Raw genomic sequence first — 18,444 nt, 5'->3', positions numbered from 1 at the left:
TAGATTGGATGAGGGTCTCCAGGAAAATGGACTGGACATTAACATTTATTTAAGACTAAAATAATGAGGAGTCGTGGTCATACCTCTTGGATGAGTGCGAGACAGACGTCATGTAGCCTGTTCCGCAGTACGTCTGAATGGTACAGCGTCAGACCACGGAGAAAGGTCAGGCCCTCAATCTTCTTCTCCCTTCATTAAAACATTTAGAAATAGACATTGAGAAAATCCAATCCATTGCTTATAGGCATCCAAAAATTATAAATGAACATTTGACGTTGGGTCTGACTACACAATATCTATGTATGGGGTTAAACGCTGGCGCTGAGGTTCAGTTGGACCCCAGGAGGTTTAGCGGTTGCTAAAACGTCAGCGAATAGGGATCCAAATGAAGAATAAAGCTCACCAGTCGTCTGAGTTGAGGAGTTTGAAGCTCTGTGTCAGTGCTAGCTCAGGTTTAGAGAACGGCTGTAGTTCAGGCTGCTCTGTCAGGTCACTCTTCTGGCTGGGAGTGCCTGGGGACAACTCATCTGGAGGACACAACCACATAATTAAATACAACACAATTATAATGGACTTTTCCCACATGTTGTAATGTTACAGTCTTATTCTATAATGGATTAAATAGTCCCCCCCACCCCACATCAATCTACACACAACAGCCCATAATGAAAAATTAAAAACAGGTAAAAGAATAAAAAATATATAAACTGAATATCACATTTACATAGGTATTCAGACCCTTTACTCAGTACTTTGTTGAAGAACCTTTGGCAGCGATTACAGTCTTCTTGGGTATGACGCTAGGTGCCTTTTGGTAAACTCCAAGCAGGCTGTCATGTGACTTTTACTGAGGAGTGGCTTCCGTCTGGCCACAACCATAAAGGCCTTATTGGTGAAGTGCTGCAGAGATGGTTCTCCAATCTCCACAGAGGAACTCTTTCAGAGTGACCATCGGGTTCTTGGTCACCTCCCTGACCAAGGCCTTTCTTCTTTCTTCTTTGCTCAGTTTGGCCGGGCGTCCAGCTCTAGGAAGAGTCTTGGTGGTTCCAAACTTCTTCCATTTAAGAATGATGGAGGCCACTGTCTTCTTGGGAACCTTCAATGCTGCAGAAATGTATTGGTGCCCTTCCCCAAATCTGTGCCTCAACACAATCAAGTCTTGGAGCTCTACAAACAATTCCTTCGACCTCATGGCTTGGTTTTTGACATGCAGGTAAACATCTCAAGGATGATCAATGGAAACAGGATGCACCTGAGCTCAATTTCGAGTCTCATAGCAAAGGGTCTGAATACTTATGTAAATAAGGTATCTGTTTTTTATTTTCCAAAAACCTGTTTTTGACTTGTCATTATGGGGTATTGTGTGTAGAATTATTTTCATTTAATCAATTTTAGAATGCTTTAATGTAACAAAATGTGGAAAAAGTCAAGGGGTCTGAATACTTTCCGAATGCACTGTAAATCCTTTTATTTAACTAGGCAAGTCAGTTAAGAACAAATTCTTATTTACAATGACGGCCTACCCCAGTCAAACCCTCCCCTAACCCGTAAGACGCTGGGCCAATTGACTCCCGTTCACAGCCAGTTGTGATACAGCCCGGGATCGAACCAGGGTCTATAGTGACGCCTTAGACCGCTGCGCCACTCGAGAGCAATATCTACAGTGCCTTCAGAAAGTATTCACACCCCTTGACTTATTCCACACTTTTGTTGTGTTACAGCCTGAATTCAAAATGGATTAAATTGAATTATACACTTAATAGCCCATAATGACAAAGTGAAAACATGTTTTTAGAAATGTTTGCACATTTATTGAAAATGAAATACAGAAATATCTAAGTTGCATAAGTATTCACACCCCGAGTAAATACTTTGTAGAAGCACCATTGGCAGCGATTACAGCTTTGTCTTACTGGTTTAGTCTCTAAGAGCTTTTGATACCTGGATTGTACAATATTTAAAAAATTATTCAAGCTCTGTCAAGTTGGTTGTTGATCATTGTCATGTTCATTCAAAGTCATCTTGGTGAGCAACTCCAGTGTGTATTTGGCCTTGTGCTTTAGGTTATTGTCCTGCTGAAAGGTGAATTTGTCTCCCAGTGTCTGTTGGAAAGCAGACAACCAGGTTTTCCTGTAGGATTTTGCCTGTGCTTAGCTCTATTCCATTTATTTTTATCCTAAAACAAAACTCCCTAGTCCTTGCCGATGACAAGCATACCCATAACATGATGCAGTCACCACCATAATTGAAAATGTGAAGAGTGTTACTCAGTGATGTGTTGGATTTGCCCCAAACATAACGCTTCAGGACATACAGTAAAGTACATTTCTTTGCCACAGGTTTGTTATTTTAGTGCCTTATTGCAAACAGAAACAACATATTTAGGCTTGCCATAACAAAGTGGTTGAATACTTATTGACCAAAGACATTTCAGCTTTTCATTTTTAATTAACTAACTTCTAAAAAACATAATTCCACTTTGACATTATAGGGTAATGTGTGCAGGCCAGTGACACAACATTGGCGGTAACACAACAAAACGTGGAAAGAATTATGGGGTGTGAATACTTTCTAAAGGCACTGTAAGCCACAACAGTGACAACAACACACAGCTGAGTGTTACATTACCCCTCTATTGTTACATTACAGTCACTGGCTAAATGAAGCAGCGTGCATGGCAGGAGACGTATTAATAGAAGCTGTGAAAATAAAGCTTTTGCACTCCATTATCTAAGAGAACATCTAGTCTACTGTTGCCAAGCTCGGCTACTGTTGGAGCTGTGACGGGCTAATTAGTAGTGCACTAAACCTCTTTAGAGTGACATATGATGTGTTGACTGATTCATCTACCCACCATGTTAAAAAAGTACCATTAAGTTGCTCTACTGAATGAGAAGTCACAGAACATACAGTTCGGTATTTAATGCTATGATGAAAAACAGTGTGGCGCCACCTTATAACTGCAAAGAGGTAGAGATTATATGATGACTGCCAGACTGTTCTGCTGACCTGAGCTGTGTGAGAGGGATGACCGTGTATTGCTGAAACTGGGAGCCCTCCTCAGGCGGGCCATGGTGCTCCTGGGGTTGGGTGGGACCGTGGGGGGGCTAGGCTGGTGGGGAGGACTGAAACATTTAATAGGGCTCTGGGGTCCCTGGGGGCTGGTAGGGCTGGTTGGACACTCGTCTGGTAGAGAGTCAGCCTTGGTGGACGTCACTATGCTACCGTTCAGATGCAAGTCTGTTAGGCGAAGAACAAACACTGTAGAGATGAACCACAAGCACATGACAACATTTGGCAACATTACAAAAGCCAGTGTATCAAGGGAAACCCTGTACTAGGTTTATGAATGGTATTGGAGGGTTAAGGAAAATACATTGGACCTTTGGAAATGGCTGCTGTATCCTCTGTAGCCACGTCATTTTGCCCCTGTCTGAGGCGCAGGCGCATCCTGTCAGCTTTCTGACGATCTCCCAGGGCAGGCTGGCCCTCCTGCTGCGCCAACCCTTGCTGCCTCATCTTGTTCCGCGCAAACCTAGACGTTCTCACCTTTTCCTGCAGACAAACACACAGCACTCCAGCCAAATACATGTCACAGGTGTAACTAACTGGTAGCAGTGGTAGAGGGACATTTTCTCTCAATCTGTAATACCAAATGGGAAATGTAGTCGCAGAGGTTGTTGGTGGCGTATGTACAGTATGGTGGATCTGCTCACCCTGGCCTCCTCTGCGTCTGGGCTGTCGTCGGGGTCCAGGTGGTGGCTGAGGACAGCATGGCTGTAGATGCCAGTTGGAGGGTCACTGTACAGCCTGGTCATACAGTCGCCCTGCTCCATCGACATGGCGACGCCTGGACGGCTGGACAGAATCACCAAGCCAAACACTCCTGCAGAAGGGGGAAGTGAGGAAGATTCAAGAGCGCTCAGCAAAGTTCCATATGACGACATGGAACTCTATTCGACATCAAGTAACTCACACAAGCAGTAAAATCTGATTTAAAAAACTAAAATACACCTTATGGAACAGTGAAGAGACACAGGCACAGACATGTGATAACATATGCACTATACACACACGTACACATGGATTTTGTGTTGTAGTCGAGTAGTGGACTGAGGGCACACACTTAATGTGTTGTGAAATCTGAAATGTAATATAGTGTTTTTAATTGCTTGTAACTGCCTTAATACGTCTGGACCCCATAAAGAGTCGCTGTTGCCTTGGCACTACCTAGTGGGGATCCATAATAAATACAAAGTTGAAAACTGGAGCAGTACAATGTATTTATATAGCTACAGAATACTGTAAGCAGTGATGACTTCCAAAATATGATGCACTCTCTCCTCTGCAAGTCTTTCCATCTGTTACTGTGCCAAAGCTAAGTGTATTGCCAACTACAAGAGTTAATCCAAACAATTATTTGACTGGGCCTGAATACTGTGTGGCCCCCAGGCAGGGCCTTGCATGTCAGCAATCACGTTTTCAAGACCTAGAACTTTCAAAATATAGAAATACAGCCAGTATGATCCATTTTGCATCATATTCTACATTTGAGTCATTTTATATGATGCAAAACGCATCATACCGGCTGTATTTCTGTATTTTGAAAGTTATATATCTTTAAAACTTGATTGCTGATATGGAAAACATTTTGGGACTATATCAACAATGGACTAATGAAGCAAATACCAAAATATGTTTTTTGGGTGGAGGTTTCCTTTAAACACAGCCCTGAGCCAGAACACCATGACCTAAGAACACAGTATTGGACATCATGGACATCTGAACAATGGCACAGAGTTGTAAAATAAAAGGAGACAGTTAAGGACTGACCTCTGCCAACCACACCTTCAGGCATGTCAGTGAGTGGTGAGTTCCTGTTGCTGTAGATCTGGGACCCTGAGGAACAGAGAAGAATATCATATTTATTTTTAAACAAGCCACTGAAACATATGGAAAACATATAGAAAAATACCCATAATTCAAAGAGAGTAATATGCCTTAATGGAGCAGACCTCCTTGCAGTGACTGACCTTTGGCAGACCTCAGGGCTTCGACTGGCTCCCGGAGGGCTGGTCTAGTTGGGGGTGGAGAGTATTCTCGAGTCCGGTCCTCTTCCTCAGGTTCCATAGGTCCATTCGAGTACGGGACTCTTTGACCAATCACACTTACTTCAGGTATGATTTTATCAAAGCCTAGTGAAGAAAACACACAAACACACTATTACAGCAACAGAAACAACACTAATCAGAGAGATCCTTTTATACGTCAAATCCTCACTGTACCTTGAAGGGCCCTGGCGTCCATGGAGACAGAAGACCTCAGCTTAGCAGAAGGCAGTCTAGCAATGTGAGGCTTTGCTGAAGAGGAGGCAGAACTCCCAGGGCTGCTGACAGAGGTCAGAGGTGATTCACCAGAAGGGATATCATATCTATCAGACCTTGGTGTGTGTCTACTTGAAGGCGTGAATATCATAGCTTGACCCCTTTGCCCCCCCCATTATTCTTGAAATTGGATCTCATTTGGTTCAACTTACAGCCTACTTAGAATCTAGTGGAATGTACCTGGTTTTGGTGCTGTTGAGGGTAGAGTTTGGGGGTGAGTAGACGCTCCTGCTAGCTGGGCTGGTGACAGTGGGGGAGGTTTGAGAGGGGGAGTCCAGAGCCAGTTCCAGTTTCATGGCTGAGTCAGGGCTATCTGGGTCATGATCTGAGCCATTCAGACTCACCTTGGCCTTCTTCTTAGCTGCACTGCAGCGCAGGGAGCGCAGACAGTTCAGCATCTGTAAATAACAACAACAACACATTAGCTCATCAGTAACCTGAGAGCAAGGTGAGAGTGTGCTGTGAATACAGATACTATTTTATGCAGGGGTGTATATCCATGACAACTTAGATATCAAGTCTCTTTACCCAGCACTAACATTACCACACAGATACTTAGTCCCAAATATGACCCATTTCACCACCGCTGCACTAATAAAGGGAAAATATGATCCACATTCCATCTTCCAGCACTGAGGTATCCAGAGTTATGGGTACTGCTATGAATAAATCTCTGATGGCAAGATGGCAGCTTTCAGACAGTGTCCTAGCTACATTCAGCTGGAGACTTCACTATGTGGTTCGAGCGTTGGACTACTAACCGAAAGGTTGCAAAATCGAATCCCCGAGCCGATGAGGTAAAAATCTGTCGTTCTGCCCCTGAACAAGGCAGTTAACCCACTGTTCCTAGGCCGTCATTGAAAATAAGAATTTGTTCTTAACTGACTTGCCTAGTTAAATAAAGGTTAAATAAAATAAAAAGCAGAGCCGTGTGTAAAACAGTGATCCTAACCTCCTGCCGGTCCAGATCGTCATCTTCCTGATCTTGGTCCTGCAGGCTGAGTTGATCCAGGTCCAGGTTCCTCTCAGAGAGGTGGTCCTGCAGGCTGGATGGAGCTGGAGGATTGAACTGCTGGCCATTCTGAGACTGGCCCCGCTCTGGCAGGGGAAGGCCTGGAGACCGGGAAACAGGCAACACGGTCCGCGTCCCACTCAGAGCCTGCCGGAAAGACGAGGCGGACGATGAGCTCACCAGAGAGGCACGGAGAGGCCGTGGAGAACACCTGCTGGATGAGAAGTCACCTGTGGGGACAAAGAGCGCACTCAACAATATGCCTCAACTAAATAACATGATGACCAGGATCTACCCAATAATATGCAGTAGATACCAGACCCATACATGATATGTCTTTCCAGGAGCTGGGGTCTAGTCTGTGGGGGCTGCTCTCTCTCTTGTTGGGCCAGGTGTTGGACATGGACAGTGAGGATTCAGCGTGACGGCGGGACAGTGTTGGGGTCGGCAGGCCCCCGGGGAGTGGAGCCAGAGGGTAGGAGGGCAGTAGAAAGGTGCCCTGGGCTGAAGGGAGGGAGAACGTGCGCTCAACGCCGGGGGTCCCAGGGAGGAGACGGGCCTTGTGTACCACTGCAACACAAAGATCCTTCAGTTACCTTTCAATGAAACTGCGTTCTGTAGAAGGCACATAGGCTGAGCAGAGTAAAGACTTCCTCACCTCCCTCTGTATCAGAGAAGTTGGTCGATTTGAAGATGTCAGGGTCCAAGTCAAGGCTCCCACTCCTTCTCAATCGTCCGGGGGATTCCCTCCTTCTAGAGGACAGGGGCTTATTGGGCTCTGCAGAACCTGGAGGACAACGAATCAGCTATTACTGTACCTCATAACCATTATATATTCTTTATCAATACAGTATGATGACTTATTGTTGGTGGCTTCAGCAACTCATGTTAAGCTTCAAAGTGATACGGTCAGCTAAAGCGGAGGTCAGGCTAACCTGTGAGCCCAGTGACTGACAGGGGAATGTAAAACTGATCCAAGTTTGTTTGATTTGATAAATGATTCAGTCTAGGTTTAATACCTTTGGCTAAGTCAGAGTTTAGTTAAATCATGCATTGACAACCCCATTTTTTCAGTAACGATGGGAAACAGCTTTCATGAGAGAGCAGCATAAGGGCGGGGGAGATTTATTAGAGACTATTTGTTCATACTGGGTGGTAAAAGTTTCTGGCGGCCTCCAGAAAAAAAAGAGTCAAGTCCAGTCTTGCCTGTGAGCACAGGCTGCTCTTTTAAATATTGGCTACATAGCGGTTCGCACACACTCCCACCACTAAACACTCCCACACACAATTCAGCATAGAATCTAGCAGTTTCTGTATTCCACTGCATGCTGTAAAAGCAGAAAACAGAGCATAATTATTGAACATTTTTATAGGCTACTTTAGCAAAGTCTTGTACAATATTTTGGTACATGGACTCAATTCAAATTCCCAATGCACCTGATACAATTGTAGTCTTCACATAGAGGATTACATTCAGAATTGTGTTAAGATTACATGTGTACCGGTAGTCAAGGCAGTGGAGGTGGGGATAAGTTATATCAGAGCAGTACTTATTATGTCCAAATCAACCAATCATACATTCCATACCCCTAAAGTGGCTTGTATCTTATTATCCTGTCACAGGTTCCCTCACTGTAAGGTATCTTGATAAAAGTTGCACACCAAGATACTAGCAATTTAATACCTAACATCCCCGCTTGAGAAGAGACCATGTTCATGACACAGTATCTGCTGTATTATCTCAGTTGGCTTCCCCACCTAGTCTGGTCCTTTCCTTCCTTTGAGAGCTTTTCTCCTGGCCACCTTTCCAGAGTGGGCCAAGTCAACAGTGGGCTAGTTGACTGCAATGGGAAGGAAGCCTCTGACAGGTTGGTGGACGTGACCACAAACCAACTGTGACTGCAAAGTGGAGGAACTTTAATAAATAATTGTAGCCAACTCTATTGCTTTCATCCACTTTCACTTTCATCTACTGGCCTTCCTCCCTCACAATTAATAGCTCATATATTCTCCTTTATCTACAGTGAACAAAAAATGTATGTATTTGATCACATTGGGTCCATACTCGCGAACATTAGAAATTGTTTAATTTTAACCCGGACCTCGGTCTGAAACCTCACCAGCTGACAGTGATTATTCCCTGTTACAACAGTCGACGTAGTTGCATGTGATTGAACTCAACATTGTAGCTGATCACATCATATAGCTTAGGGCTAGCGTGTGCCAGGTTAACCTCACCAGCTGACAGTGATTATTCCCTGTTACAACAGTCGACGTAGTTGCATGTGATTGAACTCAACATTGTAGCTGATCCCATCATATAGCTTAGGGCTAGCGTGTGCCAGGTTAACCTCACCAGCTGACAGTGATTATTCCCTGTAATAAATTCTGCAACAGCCCATCAAAGATTTTAGACATTATATCCACCAACCAATTGCATTTCTTAAAGGTCCAACGCAGCTGTTTTTATCTCAATATTACACTGAACAAAAATTAAATGCAATATGCAACAAGTTAAAAGATTTTACTGAGTTACAGTTCATATAAGAAATTCAGTCCATTGAAATAAATGAATTAGGCCTTAATCTATGGATTTCACATGACTGGGAATACATATATGCATCTGTTGGTCACAGATACCTTAAAAAAAATAAAAATAAAAGTAGGATCAGTCAGTATCTGGTATGAGCACCATTTGCCTCATGCAGCGCGACACATCTCCTTCGCGTAGAGTTGATCAGGATGTTGATTGTGGCCTGAGGAATGTTTTCCCACTCCTCTTCAATGGCTGTGCAAAGTTGCTGGATATTGGTGGAAACTGGAACACTGTCGTACACATCGATCCAGAGCATCCCAAACATGCTCAATGGGTGACATGTCTGGTTGGTATGCAAGCAATGGAATTGTGTGCAGATCCTTGTAACATGAGGCTGTGCATTATCATGCTGAAACATGAGGGGATGGCGGCGGATGAATTGCAAGATAATGGGCCTCAGGATCTCATCACGGTATCTATGTGCATTCAAACTGGCATTGATAAAATGCAATTGTGTTCATTGTCCGTAGCTTATTCCTGCCCATGTCATAACCCCACCGCCACCATGATTTGATTTGATGGGGCACTCTGTTCACAACATTGACATCAGCAAACAACTCGCCCATATCTGCCGGTACAGTTGAAACTGGGATTCATTCAACAGCACAATTCTCCAGCGTGCCAGTGGCCATCGAAGGAGAGCATTTCCCCACTGAAGTCGGTTACGATGTCTAACTGCAGTCAGGTCAAGTCCCTGGTGAGGACAAAGAGCACGCAAATGAGCTTACGTGAGACGGTTTCTGACAGTTTGTGCATAAATTCTTTGGTTGTCCGGGTGCCTGGTCTCAGACGATCCCACAGGTGGAGAAGACGGATGTGGAGGTCCTGGGCTGTCGTGGATACACCAGGTCTGCGGTTGTGGGGCCGGTTGGATTCTAAAACGACGTTGCGGCTTATGGTTGAGAAATTAACATTTAATTATCTGACAAATAGCTCTGCTGGACGTTCCTGTAGTCAGCAAGCATGCCAATTGCATGCTCTCTCAAAACTTGAGCCATCTAGGCCTCCCGAGTGGCGCAGTGGTCTAAGACACTGCATTGCCACTAGAGATCCTGGTCCAAGTCCAGGCTCTGTCGCAGCCGGCCGCGACCGGAAGACCCATGGGGCGGCGCACAATTGGCCCAGCGCCGTTAAGGGAGGGTTTGGCCGGCAGGGACGGTCTTGTCCCAATGAGGACTAGAGAGGTCTGTGGCGGGCCAGGTGCAATGCATGCTGACACGGTCGCCAGGTGTATGGTGTTTCCTCCGACACATTGGTGTGGCTGGCTTCTGGGTTAAGCGGTTGTTGTGTCAAGAAGCAGAGCAGCTTGGCTGGGCTGTGTTTCAGAGGATGCACGGTTCTTGACCTTCGCCTCTCCCGAGTCTGTATGAGAGTTGCAGCGATGGGACAAGACTAACTACCAATGGGATACAATGAAATTGGGGAGAAAAAGGGGTAAAAAAAAACAAAAATAAAAAAACTTGACATCTGTGTCATTGTGCTGTGTGACAAAACGGCAAATTTTAGAGTGGCCTTTTATTGTCCCCAGCAGAAGGTGCACCTGTGTAATGATCATGCCGTTTAATCATCTTCTTCATATACCATACCTGTCAGGTGGATGGATTATCTTGACAAAGGAGAAATGCTCACTAACAGGGATGTAAACAAATTTGTGCACAAAATTTGGGAGAAATACGCTTTTTGTGAGTATGGAACATTTCGGGGATCTTTTATTTCAGCTCATGAAGCATGGGACCAACACTTTACATGTTGCATTTATATTTTTGTTCAGTGTAAATCATTTTTGGGTAACAATTTAGTTCGTACCATACTCTGTTTTCCATCAAAATTGTAAAAAATAAACAACAATAGGTTCTTAGCAAAGAGCAAATTCTCAGGCAATAATTTTATAGGACTGGCAGAGTGTCTGAGTGGGGAGGGGAAAACTGAAAACGAGCTGTTATTGGCAGAGAAGTTTGGAACTCTTTCTTATTGGTCTATTAACTAATTTACTGCATGGTATGTCACCACGCAGGCCAAAACTCCACCCGACCAACTCTAACTGTTATTTCCCAGTTCATGATTCCAATAATATATGCCATTTAGCAGACGCTTTTATCCAAAGCGACTTACAGTCAGTCATACATTCTACGTATGGGTGGTCCCGGGAATCGAACCCACTACCCTGGTGTTACAAGCGCCATGCTCTACCAACTGAGCTACAGAAGGACTATTCCAAGATGGGAGTAACATTGCATGTCCTGTCTATGTCCGTGTTTGGTGATTCCCTGTGCGGTTTTGCTTTGTTGATCTAGTCTATAGCTGTGTCTTATTTACAATTGTTGTTTTGAGCCTACCCTTTGAAGCCCAGCTTTACATCTAGGCTATATTAATATGCAAATGTTTTATGCAGGCCCTGGAGATGGGAGTGTGTGCTAGTGGGTCATTTGTATGTTCTGAATTGTTAATAAAATATAAAATAAAATAAAAATAAAAAATAATAACATGCAAAGATTTACAAACAATATAGCTCTCCGCCCGTCTTCCCTCCCTTGCCGGCCTGCAGTAGATCTGCTCCTATGGGTCCGAGTTTCCCTGTTTTCTCCTGACTGATCACCGGTGACTTCTTTGCTGCTTCTCTGCTGAGCCCTCGCCTATCCAGGCCTTCGGTGTCCTGGTGTCTGTTTGAGTCTGTTATCTCGAACCATCTCTGTGACAAGGTGCCACTGCTGGGATCTCTCCCCTACGGATCTTTAAGCGCATAGCCTATACCTTTGTTGCGACTTTGTGGCTACAGTTCAGAAGCCCAAGTAGGCTACTCTATTATAGAACAGTTTCAACTGTTCTGCCTGAGGCTATGGAGCCCTGACCTGTTCACCGGACGTGCTACATGTCCCAGACCTGCTGTTATCAACTCTCTAGAGACAGCCGGAGCGGTAGAGATACTCTGACTGATCGGCTATGAAAAGCCAACTGACATTTTACTCCTGAGGTGCTGACTTGTTGCACCCTTGACAACCACTGTGAGTATTATTATTTGACCCTGCTGGTCATCTATGAACATTAGAACATCTTGGCCATGTTCTGTTATAATCTCCACCCGGCACAGCCAGAAGAGGACTGGCCACCCCTCATAGCCTGGTTCCTCTCTAGGTTTCTTCCTAGGTTCCTGCCTTTTCTAGGGAGTTTTTCCTAGCCACTGTGCTTCTACACCTGCATTGCTTGCTGTTTGGGGTCTTAGGCTGGGTTTCTGTACAGCACTTTGAGATATCAGCTGATGCAAGAAGGGCTTTATAAATACATTCGATTAAATTTGATTTGATATACCAAAAAAGGGAGATGGCCGGTGTTTCACCACTACAAACAAACGTCTGCCACTATCTGACTGACAGCTGGGTGTTTCAGTATCTGAGAGAATGAAAACGAGGAGATTAGTAGATTGACTTCCCTGATGAGGCGATCTGGGAGTAAGCACATTGTAGAGAGGGGTTTTCCCAAGCAACATAGAACGAGAAAATGCTTTGAAAACTCGTCTTTTTCTGTCTAATGTGGATCATGTAATAGATGTTCATCAAACCCTCTATCGATGTACAGTAGGCCGACATTTTCCAAAACTGACCTCAACTTGAAATTCATTAGAATACAGCTCTGAGATGACAAACTCACATATTGCAATGCCACAGTAGTGATGGGGGGGGGGGGAATATCCAAATAGCCATCCCTTTCAATGGCCAATAGGGGTGCATAGGAACACAACGGTTTCAAAATAAGAGGCACTTCCTGATTGGATTTTCCTCTGGGTTTCGCCTGCAATATCAGTTCTGTTATACTCACAGACAATATTTTGACAGTTTTAGAAGCTTTACAGTGTTTTCTATCCTAAGCTGTCAATTATATGCATATTCTAGCATCTGGTCCTGAGAAATAGGCAGTTTACTTTGGGAACATTATTTTTCCAAAAATAAAACTACTGATCCCTAGTTTCAAGAGGTTAATATGGCCGAATCCGGAAACTATCATCTGGAAAACAAGAAGTTTATTCTTTCAGTGAAATACGGAACCATTCAGTATTTTATCTAAGGGGTGGCATCCATACGTCTAAATATTCCTGTTGCATTGCACAACCTTCAATGTTATGTTATAATTAAGTAAAATTCTGGCAAATTAGGTGCCCAATCTGTTGCATATACACTGACTGCGTGCAATGAACGCAAGAGAAGTGACACAATTTCACCTGGTTAATATTGCCTGCTAACCTGGATTTCTTTTAGCTAAATATGCAGGTTTATATACTTCTGTGTATTGATTTTAAGAAAGACATTGATGTTTATGGTTAGGTACACATTGGAGCAACGATACGCACCGCATCGATTATATGCAACGCAGGACACGCTAGATAAACTAGTAATATCATCAACCATGTGTAGTTAACTAGTGATTATGATTGATTGTTTTTTATAAGATAAGTTTAATGCTAGCTAGCAACTTACCTTGGCTTACTGCATTCGTGTAACAGGCAGTCTCCTCGTGGAGTGCAATGTAATCAGGTGGTTAGAGCGTTGGACGAGTTAACTGTAAGGTTGCAAGATTGAATCCCCCGAGCTGACAAGGTAAAAATCTGTCATTCTATCCCTGAACGAGGCAGTTAACCCACCGTTCCTAGGCCGTCATTGAAAATAAGACTGTGTTCTTAACCGACTTGCCTAGTTAAATAAAGATTAAATAAAGGTGTAAAAAAAAATATCGGCCAAATCGGTGTCCAAAAATACAGATTTCCGATTGTTATGAAAACTTGAAATCGGCCCTAATTAATCGGCCATTCCGATTAATCGGTCGACCTCTACTATGCACATAGTTGCAGCTTCTAAGGTGAAGGGTTGAGTAACCGGGTGGTAGCCGACTAGTGACAGTGACTAAGTTCAGGGCAGGGTAATGGGTGGAGGCCGGCTAGTGACAGCTATTTAGAAGTCTGTTCCCGCCTATGCTCGGACTGCTCTAAGTGAACTGATTGCCCGTTATACCTCCTCAGAGTTTGTGTTATTGGGTGACCTCCCAACTCTGTACAACTCCAGCTGTATGATTTAAACCTCCCCCAGATTTTACAGGCTCCCAATAGATACAAGCCCAAGTCTGCAGATAATGGCACACTCATAGATGTTATTCTCACTGATATGCCTGCTAAGTACTCCTCTGCAGTTTTCTGCCAAGGCCATAGTGACTACTGTTGAATTGTCCACAACGGTACCAATGTTAAACGCCCCCTCTCTGATTATTGTCAAACATCTGTTAAAGCACTTTAATGGGCAGGCCTTGATACATGACCTGGCATCTGTACACAGGCCCAGAACTGACCTTATCCCTTGTGTTGAGGACACTTGGTGCCATTTTAAAACCTCTTTCCTCACAGTCCTTAATAAATATGCTCCTCTTAAGAAGGTTAGAACCAAAATTGCTACAGCTTCTGGTTTAGCGCTGAACTGTCGGAGCTGATCCTGTGAAAACACCTGCTCTGGCATAAAGCAAAGACCTCCACGGACCCTTCTGACTCGCAACTCGTTAGGGAAGCAAGGAACAAGAGCACTCAATCAATCAGAAAAGCAAAATCAGGATATTACAAAAAACTATTAGTTGCCTGTGGTTCTGACCCTAACAAGTTCTGGAACACTGAAAACCATGGAAGATGACAATTCAACCTCTCAGCTGCCTTCTGCACTCAACTTTGAGAACAATATCACCTCTGATAAAGTCAGAAGGGTTGAGAGTTTCAACATGCACTTTGTCAGGGTTGGCCACACATTTTAACCATGTCTGCTGCGAGCCATGCTTCCCCCAGTAGTGTTCTCCCTCAGAGCACCCCCCGTTTCTCATTCCAGCCAGTACAGAAGAACGAGGTCCTAAAGGAGTCGAGTAATCTGGACAATAATAAAATTAGCTGGGCTCAATGATCTGGGCCCCTTCTTTCTGAAGCATCATCTCAGCCCCCATCACTTGCCTCTTCAACCTCACCTTGCAAACATCTGAAGTCCCACAGAATTGGAAAGCTGCTGCCGTCATACCACTCTTCAAAGGGGGCAACAAGCTAGACCCCAACTGTTACAGACCAATCTCCATCTTGCATTGCCTTTCTAGAGTTTTTGAAAGTCTGGTCAACAAACAGTTAACCCGCCACCTTTGAGTCCCACAGTGTTCTTTCAGAACAGTCTGCAGTCTGGCTTCAGAACTGTCCGTGGGTGTACCTCTGCAACACTGAAGGTTCTAAACAACATATCTGCTTTTGACAACAAGCAGTATTGTGCGTCTGCTTTTATTGATCTGGCTAAAGCCTTTGATTTGGTTAACCACTGTATCCTGCTCAATAGACTCATCGACCTAGGGTTCTCAGAGAACTGTCTAGCCTGGTTTGAAAACGATTTTTCTGTCCATGTACAATGTGTGAATTCCAAAGGCCTACAGTCCAAACCATTGGCTGTATCTATGGGAGCTCAACAAGGATCGATTCTTGGGCCGACCTTATCCCTGAGTAGATTAACAATGCTGCGCATGCTGCTGGTGACTCCCCCATCCACCTTTATGCCGATGACACTATCTTGTACACAACTGGGCCCTCCTTGAACACCGTGCTGACCACCCTACAACATAGCTTTAACAACATCCAGCATGCCTTCTCTGACCTAACCTACTCCTCAATACCAAAAAAAAAAAACATATGCTCTTCAACCAGAACCGACCTTAACATGCCTGTCCTCCTAACAATTTCACCCTGAATGGGTCAGAGCTAGAGTATGGTGACACCTATAAATATCTTGGTATATGGCTGGACTGCTCACTCTCATTCCATACCCACTTCCCCCACCTGAGGTCTAAAGTTAAATCCAGACTTGGTTTCCTGTACCCCAACAAAACATCCTTCACCCACTCTGCCAAGCACACCCTTGTAAAAATGACTGTAATGTCAATCCTGGACTATTGCGACGTAGTTTTACAGGCTTGCATCCAAAACCTCCTTCAATAAACTAGACGTAATTTACCAAACTGCCATCTGCTTTGATACCAGTGCCCCCTTCAACACTCATTACTGTGACCTTTTCACCCTGGTCAACTGGCCCTTGTTACATACACAACGGCAGACCCACTGGTACCACCCCTTTAGCTCACTCCTCAACATCTCCACTACCAATAGCAACTTTCACTATATATTCAAAAGTATGTGGACACCCCTTCAAATTAGTGGATTCGGCAATTTCAGCCATACCCATTGCTGACAGATGTTTAAAATTGAGCACACAGCCATGCAATCTCTATAGACAAACATTGGCAGTAGAATGGCCTTACTGAAGAGCTGAGTGACTCAACATGGCACCGTCATAAGATGCCACCTTTCCAACAAGTCAGTTCATCAAATCTCTGCCCTGATAGAGCTGCCCCGGTCAACTGTAAGTGCACTTATTGTGAAGTGCCCACCTCTTTAAGGAATACCTAGGATAGCCTTCTCACCCCCCCTTTAAGATTTAGATGCACTATTGTAAAGTGACTGTTCCACTGGATGTCATAAGGTGAATGCACCAATTTGTAAGTCGCTCTGGATAAGAGCGTCTGCTAAATGACTTAAATGTAATGTAATGTAATGTCTAGGAACAACATCGGCTCAGCCACAAAGTGGTAGGCCACACAAGCTCACAGAATGGAACCGCCAAGTGTTGAAGAGCGTAAAAATTGTCTGTCCTCAGTTGCGAAACTCACTACCGGGTTCCAAACTGCCTCTGGAAGCAACGTCAGCACAATAACTGTTCGTCAGGAGCTTCATGAAATGGGTTTTCATGGCCGATCACCATGCACAATGCCAAGCATCGGCTGGAGTGGAGTAAAGCTTGCCGCTATTGGTGAATCACTCTTCACCATCTGGCAGTCCAACAGACGAATCTGGGTTTGGCGGATGCCATGAGAATTGCTACCTGCCCGAATGCATAGTGCCAAAAGTCAAGTTTGGTGTTCATGGTTTGGGCTAGGCCCCTTAGTTCCAGTGAAGGGAAACGCTCTGAATTTATGAACAATTCACAATTCTGTCACTGGCGATCAAAGATATTTACTCTATCATTACTAAATATCAGTGTCATTTGCACATGCAGCCAAGCCGACAAGGTGGTGCAGCGACCCTCTTATTTGGGGAGAAGCCTGGCAGTGACCATATCTTGGTTTTAAATGCTTTGAATGGGTACTTCCGATTATTCAAGCATTTCTTTGTTTGCAAGTTCGTCCCCATTGCTTTCCGAATGAGAACCAAATCAAGGTTTGGTAATAACCAAATGCATTCTCAACAGCTCCTTCTCAAAGCCAGCCTCCACGGCTCCTATTAAGTGTCTACTTATTGAACGCCTACGAATGGCATTGACACTAAACAGCAGGAACATGAAGAGGAGTGACTGACTCCTACATCAACCATGTTTAGAGAATTCACCACCCCCTCACATCAAGGACACCTCCATATATTATCACCATACATTACATAACTCTCAACCTATGCATTCTTGGAGAGAAATCCCTTTTCACACCGGTTTGAGATAGAGAGGACATTTGTTAGGATTTGAAGGGTAAATTTTATTCAAGCACGCTACTGTCCATATTAGGCTTTCTTGGTACTTGTCTTGCATACACACTCTCTTTCCAACAATAACAGCAAAATATAAGCAATTAATCCATGGTATTCTTCAATCATGAATGATTCTTGTTGTGTGTATGGCACTCTTCTGCCAGGGGGCCTAGCAAATCCATCATGTCAGTGCTCTGAGTGACGTGAAATAGCATGGCTCCTTGACTCGGTGTGATAATCCAATTCAAAGCTGGGTTAACCTAGAGCCAGGCTAACTTCGGCACTGACAGCAACTCAACTGCACCTCGTCAGCTTGTGTGGTAGCTCATGATGTATGCAAGAGACAGGAAATGGGCACTTACCAAAACTGGGGACATATGTCTCCGGGCTCAGCTTCCGGGAGAGGGACAAGCAGTCTTCACTGATGACCTGAGGAGATGGAATCAGGGGATAACTATGGTGCCAATTATGTCACTGAGCCACAAAACTGGGTAAAGTTCACATGTCAAACATAAACAACTATTTGAAAACAGAGAGCCTACCATGGATCAACTGTAATTTCATCCATTGGTATCAACAAAGGCATGTTGCAGCGATTTAGCTCAGACAACAAACGGTGTGCTCTGGGACTCTGTCAGTGTATAAACCCAAACTTCAATGGCGTCCGTCCTACTTCAATGACGTGTACTACTCTCATTAAACTTTCACTATAAAAGGTGTAGCCGGGCATCCCGAGTGGCACAGCAGTCTAAGGAACTTCGTCGCAATGCTTGAGGTGTCAATACAGCCCTGGGTTTGATCTCAGACTATGTCACAGCCGGCCATAACCAGGAAACCCTTGAAGTGGCGAACAACTGGCCCAGCCCTGTCCAAGTTAGGGGAGGGT

The 18,444-nt window shown here is 44.3% G+C and overlaps 1 protein-coding gene across 4 annotated transcripts in view; it reads right to left on the bottom strand.

Annotated features, from left to right (window-relative positions):
• Positions 1 to 18,444, bottom strand: part of LOC118368385 (TOG array regulator of axonemal microtubules protein 1-like) — a 32,075-nt gene that overhangs the window by 7,204 nt on the left and 6,427 nt on the right. For 2 of the 4 annotated variants that reach the window (XM_035752441.2, XM_035752439.2), the window contains exons 2-14: positions 17,921 to 17,987; positions 7,055 to 7,183; positions 6,724 to 6,966; positions 6,337 to 6,626; positions 5,565 to 5,782; positions 5,286 to 5,386; positions 5,034 to 5,195; positions 4,834 to 4,899; positions 3,717 to 3,886; positions 3,384 to 3,555; positions 3,010 to 3,261; positions 404 to 527; positions 84 to 189 (exon numbers count right to left, since the gene is read on the bottom strand). In XM_035752441.2, the coding sequence (XP_035608334.1) occupies positions 84 to 189; positions 404 to 527; positions 3,010 to 3,261; positions 3,384 to 3,555; positions 3,717 to 3,886; positions 4,834 to 4,899; positions 5,034 to 5,195; positions 5,286 to 5,386; positions 5,565 to 5,782; positions 6,337 to 6,626; positions 6,724 to 6,966; positions 7,055 to 7,183; positions 17,921 to 17,987 (2,100 nt within the window). Of the gene's footprint in view, positions 1 to 83; positions 190 to 403; positions 528 to 3,009; positions 3,262 to 3,383; positions 3,556 to 3,716; positions 3,887 to 4,833; positions 4,900 to 5,033; positions 5,196 to 5,285; positions 5,387 to 5,564; positions 5,783 to 6,336; positions 6,627 to 6,723; positions 6,967 to 7,054; positions 7,184 to 8,080; positions 8,124 to 17,920; positions 17,988 to 18,444 lie in introns of those variants that run through there. The other 2 variants (XM_035752440.2, XM_035752442.2) reach the window with 2 other exon arrangements.

The sequence above is a fragment of the Oncorhynchus keta genome, chromosome 35 (genome assembly GCF_023373465.1).
Source record: "Oncorhynchus keta strain PuntledgeMale-10-30-2019 chromosome 35, Oket_V2, whole genome shotgun sequence".
NCBI lineage: Eukaryota > Metazoa > Chordata > Actinopteri > Salmoniformes > Salmonidae > Oncorhynchus > Oncorhynchus keta.
This window is presented reverse-complemented; position numbering and strand designations above follow the sequence as displayed.